General features: G+C 41.9%; 1 protein-coding gene across 1 annotated transcript in view; it reads right to left on the reverse strand.

The window, feature by feature from the left end:
* The window catches only part of LOC138867109 (somatostatin receptor type 5-like), a 54,684-nt gene extending 44,038 nt beyond the window's left edge, over positions 1 to 10,646 (reverse strand). Inside the window, exons 1-2 of the mRNA XM_070141560.1 lie at positions 10,620 to 10,646; positions 9,835 to 9,956 (exon numbers count right to left, since the gene is read on the reverse strand). Coding sequence (XP_069997661.1) covers positions 9,835 to 9,956; positions 10,620 to 10,646 — 149 coding nt within the window. The remainder of the gene's footprint in view (positions 1 to 9,834; positions 9,957 to 10,619) is intronic.
* Between the last annotated feature and the right edge of the window lie 2,269 nt (positions 10,647 to 12,915).

A 12,915-nucleotide genomic window follows, 5' to 3' on the forward strand; every position in this document is an offset into this window, starting at 1 on the left:
GACAACTTCAACAAAACGCACAACTCAGCACCCCCCCCCCCCACCCCCGCTTAAGGAAACGAACAAATAATCTCGGAATCTCTCTTTTTTCTCAGAAAACTCGAAAGACTTTCCTTGAATATCATGTGTCATAAAGGCTTCGGCCAAAGTGTTTGCTCTTCTTGGATTCATCTTCGTCTCAGCCCACATTGTTTGTTTTCGGAAGGAGAGAAAGAGAATGAAAGAAGAAGAAAAAAAAGAGAGGGAAGGAGAGATGGAGAGGGGGTGTAAAGGGGGAAGCGAGGTGAGAGGAGGTTGAGGCGGGAAAGGGAGAGGGGAAGGGTGGGGTGGAGAGAGGGAGAGAGAAAGGAGTAAGGAAGGGAGTGGGAGGGAAGGAGGAAGAAGGGGGGAGGAGAGGGAGAGGGAGGGAGTGGGAGAGGGGGAGAGGGGGAGAGAAAGAGAGAGAGATAGAGATAGATAGATAAGAGCTGGATGGAGATAGATAGATAGGTAGAGATAGATAGATAGAAATAGAGATAGACAGAGACAGATAGATAGATAGATACAGATTTTGAAACAAGTGAGACAGACAGACAGATAGGGACTGAAACATAAGCAGTCAGCAAAAACGGGTCAGCCGGACATGGAAACGCAGCGATAGAGAGGAGAGAAAAACGAAGATTTATACATATGCAGTGAGAGGACGTGAGGGAAAGGGCGGAGAACCTTGAGGGCGAATACGGTATACAGCCATCAATAATCCTTGGTGACAGCTCCTCCTACACCCCCCCGTCCACCAAAAAAAGAAAAAAAGAGAAACGAAAAGAAAAAGGAAAAAAAGGAAAAATAACCTTGTGGGGACGATATATTTCCATAAATTTTGCTTGCGAGTTTATATATGCTCGTTATAGGTTACATAGGTATATGTACATTATTGTCAATAGAAATGATTTTCTTTTCCTCATGTATGCTCGTCCAAAGGTGTTTCCAGACCAGTTGACTGAAAATGCGATTGATATGAGCTTTGAAATGTCAATTTGTGAATATCTAAACTCCCAAATCATTTAATGAACACATTTCCTGCCTATCAGCCTAAGAACAAACATACATTAATTACAGATGCATGAAAAATTATATGAAAAAAAAAACACAAACTAAAAACACAAAACTCCTCAGAAGTACCGCGTTCGATCCTTTGCGCTCCCGCCTATTCGCCTTTTGTTTCTATAGATGCCTGAACCGAAGCCCTCTCGATCCAGTTCACGGGGCCTTTGATCCCATGACCCTCATCCTCTTAGGAACTCAGGGCAGAGGGCGCTGGGATCATGAGTGGCGGAAAATATCGCTGTCAAGTGTGTTTTGAGGGCAATTCATGAGGAAGGAAGGAGGGGGGAGGAAGAGGAGGGAAGGGAGAGAAGTTATCAGGCAATAGGTGGGAGGAGTCATGAAGGAGGAGTTATAAAGGAAGAATAAAAGGGAATCATGAAGAGGGAAGAGGAGGGAGAAATTATGAGGCAGCAGGTGGGAGGAGTCATGAAGGAGTTATGAGGGAGGACAAGAAGGGAATTATGAGGAGGGAGAAGGAGAGGGGAGAAATTATGAGGCAGCAGGTGGGAGGAGTCATGAAGGAGTTATGAGGGAGGACAAGAAGGGAATTATGAGGAGGGAGAAGGAGAGGGGAGAAGTTATGAGGCAGCAGAAGGGAGGAGTTATGAGGGAGGGGGATAAGGGAATTATGAGGAGGGAGGAGGAGGGACGGTGACTAATGCTGTGTCATGAGCTTATGAACCCACTTTCTTCTCCGGGAGATTTTTGCTTTTCCAATTATTTTTTTCTTCTTTTTCGTCGTCGTTTTCTCTTTATCATTATATTTTTTTCTTTTTTTTTCTTTTTTCTTCTTATTTCTTTGATTTTATTTCATATTTTTCTTATCATTACTGTCCGTTTCTTCCTCAAGTTTTTATTTATTTTTTATTCTTTTCTCTTATCGTGATCTTATTATCTTCCTCCTCCCTTTTCTTGCGATTTCCTCTATTCTTTTCATGTTCGTCATTTTCCTATTCCCTCTTTATGTCTTTATCCTCCCCTTTTCTCTCTTTTTTATTATTCCGGCCTTTACCTTCTCCTTCAGCCTCATCATCATCATCATCACCATCCTCCTCCTCCTCCTCCTCATCATCATCATCATCGTCATCATCATCATCCTCATCATCATCTTCCTCTTCCCATCTATTTCCTCCTCTTCCTCTTCCTCCTCCTCCTCCTCCTCCTCCTGTTTATCATCTTCTTCCTTTTCCTCTTCCTCTACGTCCTTCTGTTCCAGCTCCTCCCCCTCCTCCTCCTTATCATCATTGCCTTCCTCTTCCTCTTCATTTACTTTCCCTCCTCCTCCCTCTCCCTCCTCCTCATCATCACCTTCCTTCCTCTTCCTCCTCCCTTTTCTTCCTCCTCTTTTCTCTTCCTCCTCCTTCCTCTTCCTCCTCCTTCCTGAGCCCTGGGGAGTGCGGGGTGGGGGTGGGGGTGGGGGTGCGGGGGGTGTCATCAGAAGTGCCTCACGAGAGAGAAGGAAACTGTGTCAATCTGATTATTTGCTAGATGACGGTTGGGGTTAGTTTCCCATGTATTTTAGTAATAGCATGAGCTTTACTTACACCATATATGAAATTCGGAGATTTGGCAGATTCACAGTTTGCAGTGATTTATTTTTCTTATTTGTCTTTATTATCGTCTTTATCACCTCCTTGTCTTTATCATCGTTATTCTCTTGGGCGTAAAGAGGAGAGGAGGGGGGAGGGGAGGGGAGGTGGAGGCTAGAGTCCCTGCACACTTTCGTTTTCATGTCAAACGTGTCTTTTCAGTAATACTAAAAATCTGGAGATAAAAAAGTGTCCAATTAAATATAAATCAGTAGAAAAATGCGTCCTTTTCGTCAGAATGAAGAGAAAGAAGTACTTTTTTCTGTCAAGATCGGGAAAAAAGGTTCTATTAAGTTAGAAAAGAAAGCTTCCCTTTCTGAACTTCTTCTTTTGGAAATCTTTACCCCTTGCCAATCACCGGCACCCGAAGCTTCTGGCTAATCTTTGCACTAATCTTCCCAGAATCCCATCTCCTTTTAACCCAATTTACTCGGAAACCGGTATATTTCCTTCCATTTTCCCCGTTTTATCCTCCTTATCCTTCATCCTTCATCCTGATTTAGACTTGGCTTCGCTCGCGGCTCATCCTATCCAGCTTTATCTTATCCCGCTCAATCCTGGTGTATTGCTCTCCTGGGGGTGCCTTATCCATCTCTATCATTTTGTATCCACGCTCCTCTTTTCTCTCTTTTTGTTGCTTTCTTTCTTTCTTCGCTTCTTTTACTCTCCTCTTTTCTCTCTTTTTGTTGTTTACTTTCTTTCTTCGCTTCCCTTACTCTCCTATTTTCTCTCTTTTTGCTGTTTTCTTTCTGTCTTCGCTTCCCTTACTCTCCTCTTTTCTCTCTTTTTGTTTTTTCTTCCTTTCTTCGGTTCCATCACATTCCATCGTCTCTTATCTTAGTTTCTTTCTTCTCAGTTTTCGTTTTCTTTATATTCAGGGTCCCTTCTCGGTCATTTTTTTCCCACTGCGATTTTTCCCAATGATCTTTTTTCACTTTTTATCTATTTATTTATTCTTTATTTGTATCATCTGATTTTCTGTTGGTCTTTCCGTCCGTTCTTTTGTCTATCTGTCTCTGTCTGTATGTAGGTTTTTCTCTCTTTGTCTGTCTGTATTTTTTTTCCTTTCTTTTTTCGGTTCCATCACTCTACATTTTCTCTTTTCTCTCTTCTTAGTTTCCTTCTTCTCAGTTTTCGTTTTCTTGTTTTTCTTTATATTCAGGGTCCCTTCTCGGTCATTTTTCCCAACAGTGCGTTATCCCACTGATCTTTTTCACTTTTTTATTTATCTATTTTTTATTTGTATTCTCTCTTTTTTCTGTTTGTCCTTCCGTCCGTCCGTTTGTCTATCTGTCTGTCTGTCTGTCTGTATGTATGTAGGTATTTTTCTCAGTGTCTGTCTCTCCGTCCGTCTGTCTGCCAATCTGTTTCTTTCTATCTATCTGTCTGTCTATCTTTCTCTCCGTCTGTCTGCTTCGTTTAATTACCTATCTGTCTGTTCGTTTGTATCTGTCAGCATGCCTATCTGCATGTCTCTGTCTGTATGTCTGCCCGTCCATCTCTCTCTTTCGCTCTCTTTCGCTCTCCCCATCCCTCTCCATCTTTCTCCCCATCCCCCAACTCTCCCTCTCTCTTCCCATTCCTCATCACTCTCTCGCTTTCTCTCTCTCTTCCTTTCTTTTCCCTTCTCTCACTCTATCTCTCTCCCCATCCCTCTTCCTCTCTCATTCTCCTCATCTCTCTCCCTTTTCTCTCTCTATCCCTCTCTCTCTACCTCCTTCTCTCTCTCTCTCTCTCTCTCTCTCTCTCTCTCTCTCTCTCTCTCTCTCTCTCTCTCTCTCTCTCTCTCTCTCTCTCTCTCTCTCTCTCTCTCTCTCTCTCTCTTTCGCTCTCGTTCTCTCTCTCTGTCTCTTTCTCTCTCTCTTTCTCTCCCTCTCTCTTTCTCCCCATCTCTCTCCTTCCTTGCCTCCCCCTCTCTCTCTCCATCCCCCTCCCTATGCCTCCTTCCCTCTCTCTCTCCCTCCCCCCCCCTCTCTCTCTTTCTCTCCCTCTCTCTTTCCCCCCATCTTTATCTCTCTCTCCACTCCTCTCCGTCTCTCTCTCTCTCCTTCTCTTCCCATCCCCCTCTCTCTTTCTCTTTCTCTACCTCTCTCTTTCTCTCCATCTTTATCTGTCTCTCCATCTTTATCTGTCTCTCCATCCCTTTCTCCCTCTCTCTCTTTCTCTCTTTCTCTCCCTCTCTCTTTCTCCCCATCTTTATCTCTCTCTCCACCCCTCTCCGTCTCTCTCTCTCTCTCTCCTTCTCTTCCCATCCCCCCTCTCTTTCTCCCTTTCTCTCTCTTTCTCTCTCTTCTCTGTGCTGGCGCAGCGGTAATGTGCAGGTCTAGCAATCTTGCGGACCTGCGTTCAATCCCACGCCCGGCCAGTGAGTAGTAACCCCGGCCACTCCTTGCACACAGGGGGATATTTGGGCAAAATAAAACAGACAGTATGTCACAGCAAAGAATATCCATTGTAACAAATGGAATTAAAACTAAAAAATCTAAATCTCTCTCTTTCTCCCCATCTTTATCTCTCTCTCCATCCCTCTCCGTCTCTCTCTTTCCCTCTCTCTTCCCATCCCTCCCTGTCTCTCTTTCTGTCCCTCTCTGTTTCTCCCCATCTTTATCTCTCTCTCCATCCCTCTCCGTCTCTCTCTCTCTCCCCTTCTCTTCCCATCCCCCACTCTTTTTCTCCCTCTCTCTCTCTTTCTCTCCCTCTCTCCTTCTCCCCATCTTTATCTCTCTCTCCATCCCTCTCCGTCTCTCTCTCTCTCCCCTCTCTCCCATCCCCCTCTCTCTCTTTCTCCCTCTCTCTCTCTCTTTCTCCCCATCGTTATCTCTCTCCCCATCCCTCTCCGTCTCTCTCTCTCCATCCCTCTCCGTCTCCCTCTCTCCATCCCTCTCCGTCTCTCTCTCTCTCCCTCTCTCTCACCCATAACATCCAATATCCACTCTATAACACTCAGTCAACAGGACACTATCTCTTTCCACCCTTCCTGCCTGGCATTTATTATTGTATCGACTTTTAGATTTCCACTTTATCCATTTTATGATTATTTTTTTATTTTTCTAAAACAATTTTTTTTTTAATTCAGATTTTTTTTTTTACAATTTACATTTTCTTTGTTTATCTTATATTGTATCTTGTTTGAGATAAGGATCTTGTCTTTGTGGTCTTCCTTTTCTTTACGTTTTCTTAACCTCTTCCTTTTTCTTTGTCTCCCCCTTTTTCCGTTTTGATTATTATTATTATTATTATTATTATTATTATTATTATCATTATTATTATTATCATTCTTCTTCTTCTTCTTATTGTTATTATTATTATTATTATTATTATCATTATTATTATCTCTCTCTTTCTCATCCACTCATTGTTCTTTTCTTAACGTTTCCGCCGTTCCTCTGGCCTTTTTCTTATTTTTTATCTTTGTCCTTTCTTTATTACTCTTTCTTATTATTCTCCTCTTAATCTGTTCTTATCACTGTCATAATCTTTATCCCTCTTTCTTATCATTGTATTTTTTCTCTGTTCTTATCACTGTTGTTTTCTTTCTCCCTCTTTCTTATCATCCTCCTCTTTCTCTGTCTCTTCTTCGTATGATTCTCCTTTTTCTTTTCCCTCGTTTTCATTTATTCCCATTTTCTCTTTCTCCCCTTTCGTATCAGGCTCCTCTTTCTCTGTTTCTTCTTCTTATCTTTCTCATCTTGTATCCCCCGCCGTTCTTACCATCTTCTTTTTCTTTTTCTTCGTTTTCATTATTCTATGTTCCTTTCCCCTCGTTCTTATCATTCTCCTTTCCTTTATCTCCTTCCTTTATGGCCACTCTCTGGCCATACATAGCATGTTTTTACTTTTTTCTTCCTATTCCTTCGTTTTATCAACACCCTCTCTTTCCTTCCTTTCTAATCACTCTTTGGCCATACAGCACATGTTCTTCTTAATTTTTCCCTGTTCCCTCGTTTTATCACTCCCTTCTCTTTCCATCTTTTCTATAAAATTCTCTGGCCATATAGCGCAAGATGTTACATATTTCTTCCTATTCCCTCGGTTTATCACTCCCATCCCTTTTCCTCTGTTCTAATAAACTTTCTACCCATACAACGCATGTTCTTGCCATTTTTTCTTATTCCTCATTTTATCACACTCCCTCATTCCCTCCTTTCTGATCCCTCTTTGTCCATAAAGCTGATGCTCTTAGTTTGTTCTTAATCCCTCGTTTTATCAACCCTCTCTCATTCCCTCTTTTCTAATGAATTCTCTGGCCATAGCACATGTTCTTAGCTTCTTTTCCCATTCCCTCGCTTTATCACTCCCTTCTTTTCTAATAATCTCTCAGCACATGTTCTTACCATTTTTTCCCATTCCCTCGTTTTATCCTCCTCCTCTCATTCCCTCCTTTCTAATCACTCTTTGTCCATAAAGGTCATGGTCATTGCTGCAGGAATCACGAGTCCGCCCATTTACGCTTTTAGGAAATGAGGGCTGGACACGTCTTCACTTTTTATTATCTGTATTTGTTTTTTTCTTGTTCCTCTTCCTCCTTTTTATTAGCATGCTTCTTCCAATCTTTTTTCATCTTTTATTACTTCCTATCTCAAAACTTTTTTTTTTCATTTTACACTTTTTTATTTATTTGTCAACTTTTCCCTCTTGGTTTATCGCCTTTTTCTCTCTATTCTTCTTTATCTTTTGTGCGTGATCCTTGCCTCCCTCTCCTTTCCCTCCCTTCTCTTTATTCTCTCTCTGTTTTCTCCCCTTTGCTACCAACCATTTTTTCCAATTCTTCCCTCTTCTCTTTCTCTGTTTATTTATCCATCTTTCCTCGTGGCTAATCGTATTCGCTTTCATCCACAAAAAATCTCCCGCAAAAGGAACTAGAAAACGAACCAGATTTTGGCCAAAGGCGTGATGAGGAAAAAAAAATCGTATTTGGGCCAAAGAAGACGTGCTGAGAGAAAAAAAATAGGCCTAAGTAAAAAAAAAAAATAATAATAAATAAAAAAGAATCAGATTTGGGCCAAAGGCGTGATGAGAGAAAAAAAGAAAGAAAGAAAGAAAAAAAAATCATATTTGGGCCAAAGAAGACATGCTGAGGAAAAAAAATCATATTTAGTAAAGTTAAAAAGGATGAGCTAAACGAACAGACAAACAAATCAGATTTAGGCCAAAGGCGTGAAGAGAGAGAGAGAGAGATAAAAGAATCGTATTGGGGCCATAGACGACGTGCTGAGAGAGAGAAAAAAGTCATATTTAGGCCTAAGTAAAAAAGATGAGCTAAACAAACAAACAAACGAACTAGATTTGGGCCAAAGGCGCGATGAGAAAAAAGAGAGAGATAAAAAAAAATCGTATTTGGGCCAAAGAAGACGTGCTGAGAGAGAAAAAAAACATATTTAGGCCCAAGTAAAAAAGATGTGCTAAACAAACAAACAAACGAACTAGATTTGGGCCAAAGGCGTGATGAGAAAAGAGAGAGAGAAAAAAAAGAATCGTATTTGGGCCAAAGAAGACGTGCTGAGAGAGAAAAAAACATATTTAGCCCTAATTAAAAAAAGGAAGAGCTAAACAAACAAATAAACGAATCAGATTTGGGCCAAAGAAAACAGAATGGAAAAATGGACCCAAAAAGGCGTGATATAAAGAGATTTGGATAAAAAAGACATGATAAAAGATTGGGACAAGTATATTATAAAAACAGATTCGGGCCAAATAACACGTGATAAAAAAACAAATCTAGAGCAAATAAGACATGACAAAAAGAAGAAAGAAGAAGAAGAAAAAAAAAACAGATTCGGGTAAAAAAAAAACACGTGATCAAAAATGGATCAAATAAGACATGCAAAGAGAAAAGAAAGAAAGAAGAAGAAGAAGAAGAAACAGATTCGGGCCAAATAACACGTGCTAAAAAAACACATTTGGATCAAATAAGACACGACATCAAGCAAAAAGAGAGAGAGAGAGAGAGAGAGAGAGAGAGAGAGAGAGAGAGAGAGAGAGAGAGAGAGAGAGAGAGAGAGAGGAGGGAGAGAGAGAGAGAGAGAGAGAGAGAGAGAGAGAGAGAGAGAGAGAGAGAGAGAGAGAGAGAGAGAGAGAGAGAGAGAGAGAGAGAGAGAGAGAACAATGTGGACTACAGAAGACGTGATGAGCCAAAACAACAACAAAAATTCATATTCGGGCCAAAGGAGACGTGACTGGACGCTGCTCCCCCTGCTGCTTGAGTCCTCTGTCCACACACTCGGGAGGGGGGGGGGGGGCAAAGGGTCAAGGCTGCGAGGGGGGCTTAGAGGCGGGGTGGGTGATCGAGGTTTTGTAATGGGGCTGTGGGTGGGTGGGGGTGGGGAGGGGGTGTTGGGCGGGGAGGGGATGTTGGAACTGCGATTGTTCTTTTATTCTGTGTTTATCTTTGTGTCTTTGTTACCTTTGTAATTCTTTGTCTATATCTTTCTTTTCCGCATTGGTACGTGTACATACATACGCGTAAAAAAATATATACATTTATACATATGCACACACACAAGTACAAGCACACACATACACATATAAACACACACATACACACACACACGCACACACAACAAAAACCCGCACATAGAGACTTAAAACAACAAACAAACACACACACACATCCTCCTGCAAAGATCGTCTCGAGCAATCGTCATTCATCAGAACCTTCCAAACAAACACAGAACAAAACAAGAAAGAATGACACCAACAAACAAAGACAAAAGTTTTAAGGACACCAAGGACTCTACTTTCGGGTCTCGAGGCTTCAGAAAAGATGACAACTTGTCCTGTGTTAGAAGACACATTTGCACAGCGTGATCGTCTTGATAAAGATGGTGATGATAATGGTAAAATTTTCTTAGTGTGATCATAATTATCCTTATTGTCATTATCATCATCATTATTACCATCATCACCTTAGTAATGAACATCATTATCGACAAGAAATGTGCAACAATGAAAATAATCGTAATATCCTAACAACACCTGCAAATGAAACAACAACAACAACAACAACAACAAACAAACACATCACAACTCCACCCCTTACACACAACACCCACTCACACACTATCTCGACAACCCCCTCGTTCCACACAATCCCTGACTAACTTACCCCACGCGCGCCGCCAGTCACTCTTATTAATAAAATATACGACGACGGACTCACCTTTCCACACTCATGACAGTCAGAGTGAAGACAGAACACACTGCCGAGAGAGTCTGGAGGTAGAAGATGAGTTTGCACATGAACGCGCCCAGAGTCCAGGAGAAGGAGAAGAGGCGGGCGAGCTGTGGGAGAGAGAGAGAGAGAGAAGGGGTTAGTTTTTTCGTCTGTGTGGGTGTGGGTCGGTGTTTGAGGGGGTGGGGGTGTTAGATTGTGTGTGTGAGGGGGGGGAGAGTGTGGGGGTAGTGGTGGGGCTGTTAGATTGTGTGTGTGGGGGGGGAGGGGTGATTGAGTGGGTGTTTGAAGGGGTGGGGGTGTTAGATTGTGTGTGAGGGGGAGGGGGGGGGGGTTGAGTGTGTGTGTGGGGGGAGGGGTGATTGAGTGTATGTGTGTGGGAGGGTGATTGCGTGTGTGTGTAAGCGGGGAGGGGTGATTGTGTGCGTGTGCGTGGTGGAAGGGTGATTAGGTGCGTGTATGTGTGTCTGTGTGTGAGAGGGGGTGACTGTGTGTGTCTGTGCGTGTATTTATGTATGTGTATGTTTGTTTATAAATACCAACACATACACATATTAAATTAGCGTTTTACATGAATGAATCTACAATTCATTCTCATAAATCTTTCCATCTATATTCAAACGTGGACATATATCGATCACTACCTCTCGTTTTTTACATTCTCTCTATTTCCTTTTCTATCAGTCTTGTTTATTTCCTAATTTGGACCTGGCACCGGGACAATCCCTTTTGATTTATGTTCTCGCCTCTTCACCAACTCTATTATAACTGACACAACTTTGATGCAAGAGATACTTCATCTTGATAAAGCCTCATATCATAAGACACGGAGCTGCAAATTTTCTGGGAAGAAAAAAAAAAAAAGAACGTAAAAGGGAGAAAGAAAAGCGAAAAAGATCATAATGTCAATGTGATTATTTATTAATTCATTTTATATTTTTTTTCTTCTTTGTTGTTTTTTTTTCTGTCATTTTCTCTCCTTTCTCACTTCGCTTCTCCTCTCTTCGGATTCCATTTCCTTCCTCCTCCTCCTCCTCTTTTTTCCTCCTTTCATTTACTTCCTTCTCCTCCTCCTCTTTACTTTTTCTATTTTTCTTTAATTCTACTCCAGTCTTATACCTCTGCCAAATCTCTTCCTATCCCTCCCCCCTCTTCCTCATCCTCTTCTCCTCCCGTCTCCCCCCTTCTATTTCTTCCCCTTTTCTCTCTTCTCCTTTTCTTCTTCCTCCTTCAACACCACTTCCTCTTCTGCCCCCCCTCCTCCTCCCTCTTCCCTCCTCATATTCTGTCTCCTCATCTTCCTCCACCTCCTTCTACTCCTCCACCTCTTTCTTCTTTTCTTCTTCCTTCCCCTCCACCACCACCATCTCCCCTTCCTCATATTCTATCTCTTCCTCCTCCTCCTCTACCACCACCACCTCCTCCTCTTCTGTTTCTTCCTCCTCCCCCTCTCCCCCCTACCTCCTCCACATCCTTTTCTTTTCCTCCTCCTCCTCTTTCTCCACCACCACCACCTTCTCTCCTGTCTCCTCCTCCACCCCCTTCCTCCTCATATTGTCTCCCCTCCTCCACCACCACCTTCCCCTCTTCCCCCTCCATCCTCTACACCCTTTTCCTTTTCCTCCTCCTCCTCTTTCTCTACCATCACCATCTCCTTTTCTGCCTCCTCCTCCTCCACCACCATCATCTCTTCCTTTGTCTCCTCCTCCACCACCACCACCTCCTCTGTCTCCTCCTCCCTCCCTCCCTCCTCCCTCCCTTCTTTCCATTTCCTCCCATGACACAGACTCCCTGTTTTCCTGTGGTATTTTCCCCCAGGAGGAGCGGGGAAGAAGACAGAGAAACACCAAACACCAAAGGGATTTTTTATGTTCTCTTTTAACCTCTCATTCGTGGTTTATTTTTCGACATATTCTGGGTGTATGTATTTCTGTGTCTTTGTCTGTTTGTCTCTTTGTCTCACTCTCTCTCCTCTTTGACTCCCTCCTCTCTCCCCCTCTCTCTCTTTCTCTCACCCTTTCCCACCCTCTCTTTCGAAATCCTCCATCCTCTCTCTCTCTATCTGTCTATCAAGACTAGAAATCCCCCAAATTCTCTCTGTCTATATATGTTAGCGTCTCTATCTATCTATCTATCTCTTCTTTCCCTCGCCTTCCCTCTCCTTGCATCTCCTAATTCCTTCATCGATCGATTATCGTTTCAATATCTTTTCACAAAATTCCAGTCACACCGACGTTTTCCTTATCTCACTATCCCCTCACATTATCTCAACCGTCTCATTTCTCCCTTTCTCTTCCTACGCCATCTCTCCATTATCTACACCTTCTTTTGTTCTTCTGGTCCGTTTTTATTCCTTCTCTCCCCTTCCTCTTATGCGCCGTGTTTATTATCGCTTTCTCTATTCTCCTCCACTTCCTCCTCCCCTTTCTTCGCCGTTAACAAAAGTGTTCGTTAAAGATAAAAGCTCTTTAGTGAAGAATCGAAGGGAAATTCACGAGGAAAATGTTAATTACGATGATTATAATAGTGATGATGATGATAATAAAAGTAGTAATGATGATGATAATGAAAATGATAACAATGATAGTGATGATTGTATTGATGATGATGGTAATAATGATACTGATAACAGTAATAAGTAGTAGTGATAACAGAAATAATAATTACAATAGTAAAAACAGTCGTAATAATAATGATAATGATAAAAATAAAGATAAAGATAATAACATTTCAAATAAAATTAACAATGATAACGATAATACCAAAGAAATAATAATGATAGCAGCAACATCATCAATAATAGTATTAATTAACAGTGATAATCATCATAACAATGATAACGATGATAATGATAGTTATCAAAAAATAATCATAATCAGTGTGACATTTTATCTCAAATACTCAGTTTCCTTTCAGTGACGTTTATCTGTCATGCTCTTTGCATTCTTTCGCATCCTCAACTCCTCCTCTCCTTTTCCGCCTCTTCGCTTCCCGTTTCTCTTCGTCTCCTCTCCCCTCCTCCCTTTTCCTCTTCTTTCCTCAACCTTCTCTCCCTCTTTCTTCTTTTTG

Source organism: Penaeus vannamei, chromosome 28 (genome assembly GCF_042767895.1).
Source record: "Penaeus vannamei isolate JL-2024 chromosome 28, ASM4276789v1, whole genome shotgun sequence".
Classification (NCBI taxonomy): Eukaryota; Metazoa; Arthropoda; class Malacostraca; order Decapoda; family Penaeidae; genus Penaeus; species Penaeus vannamei.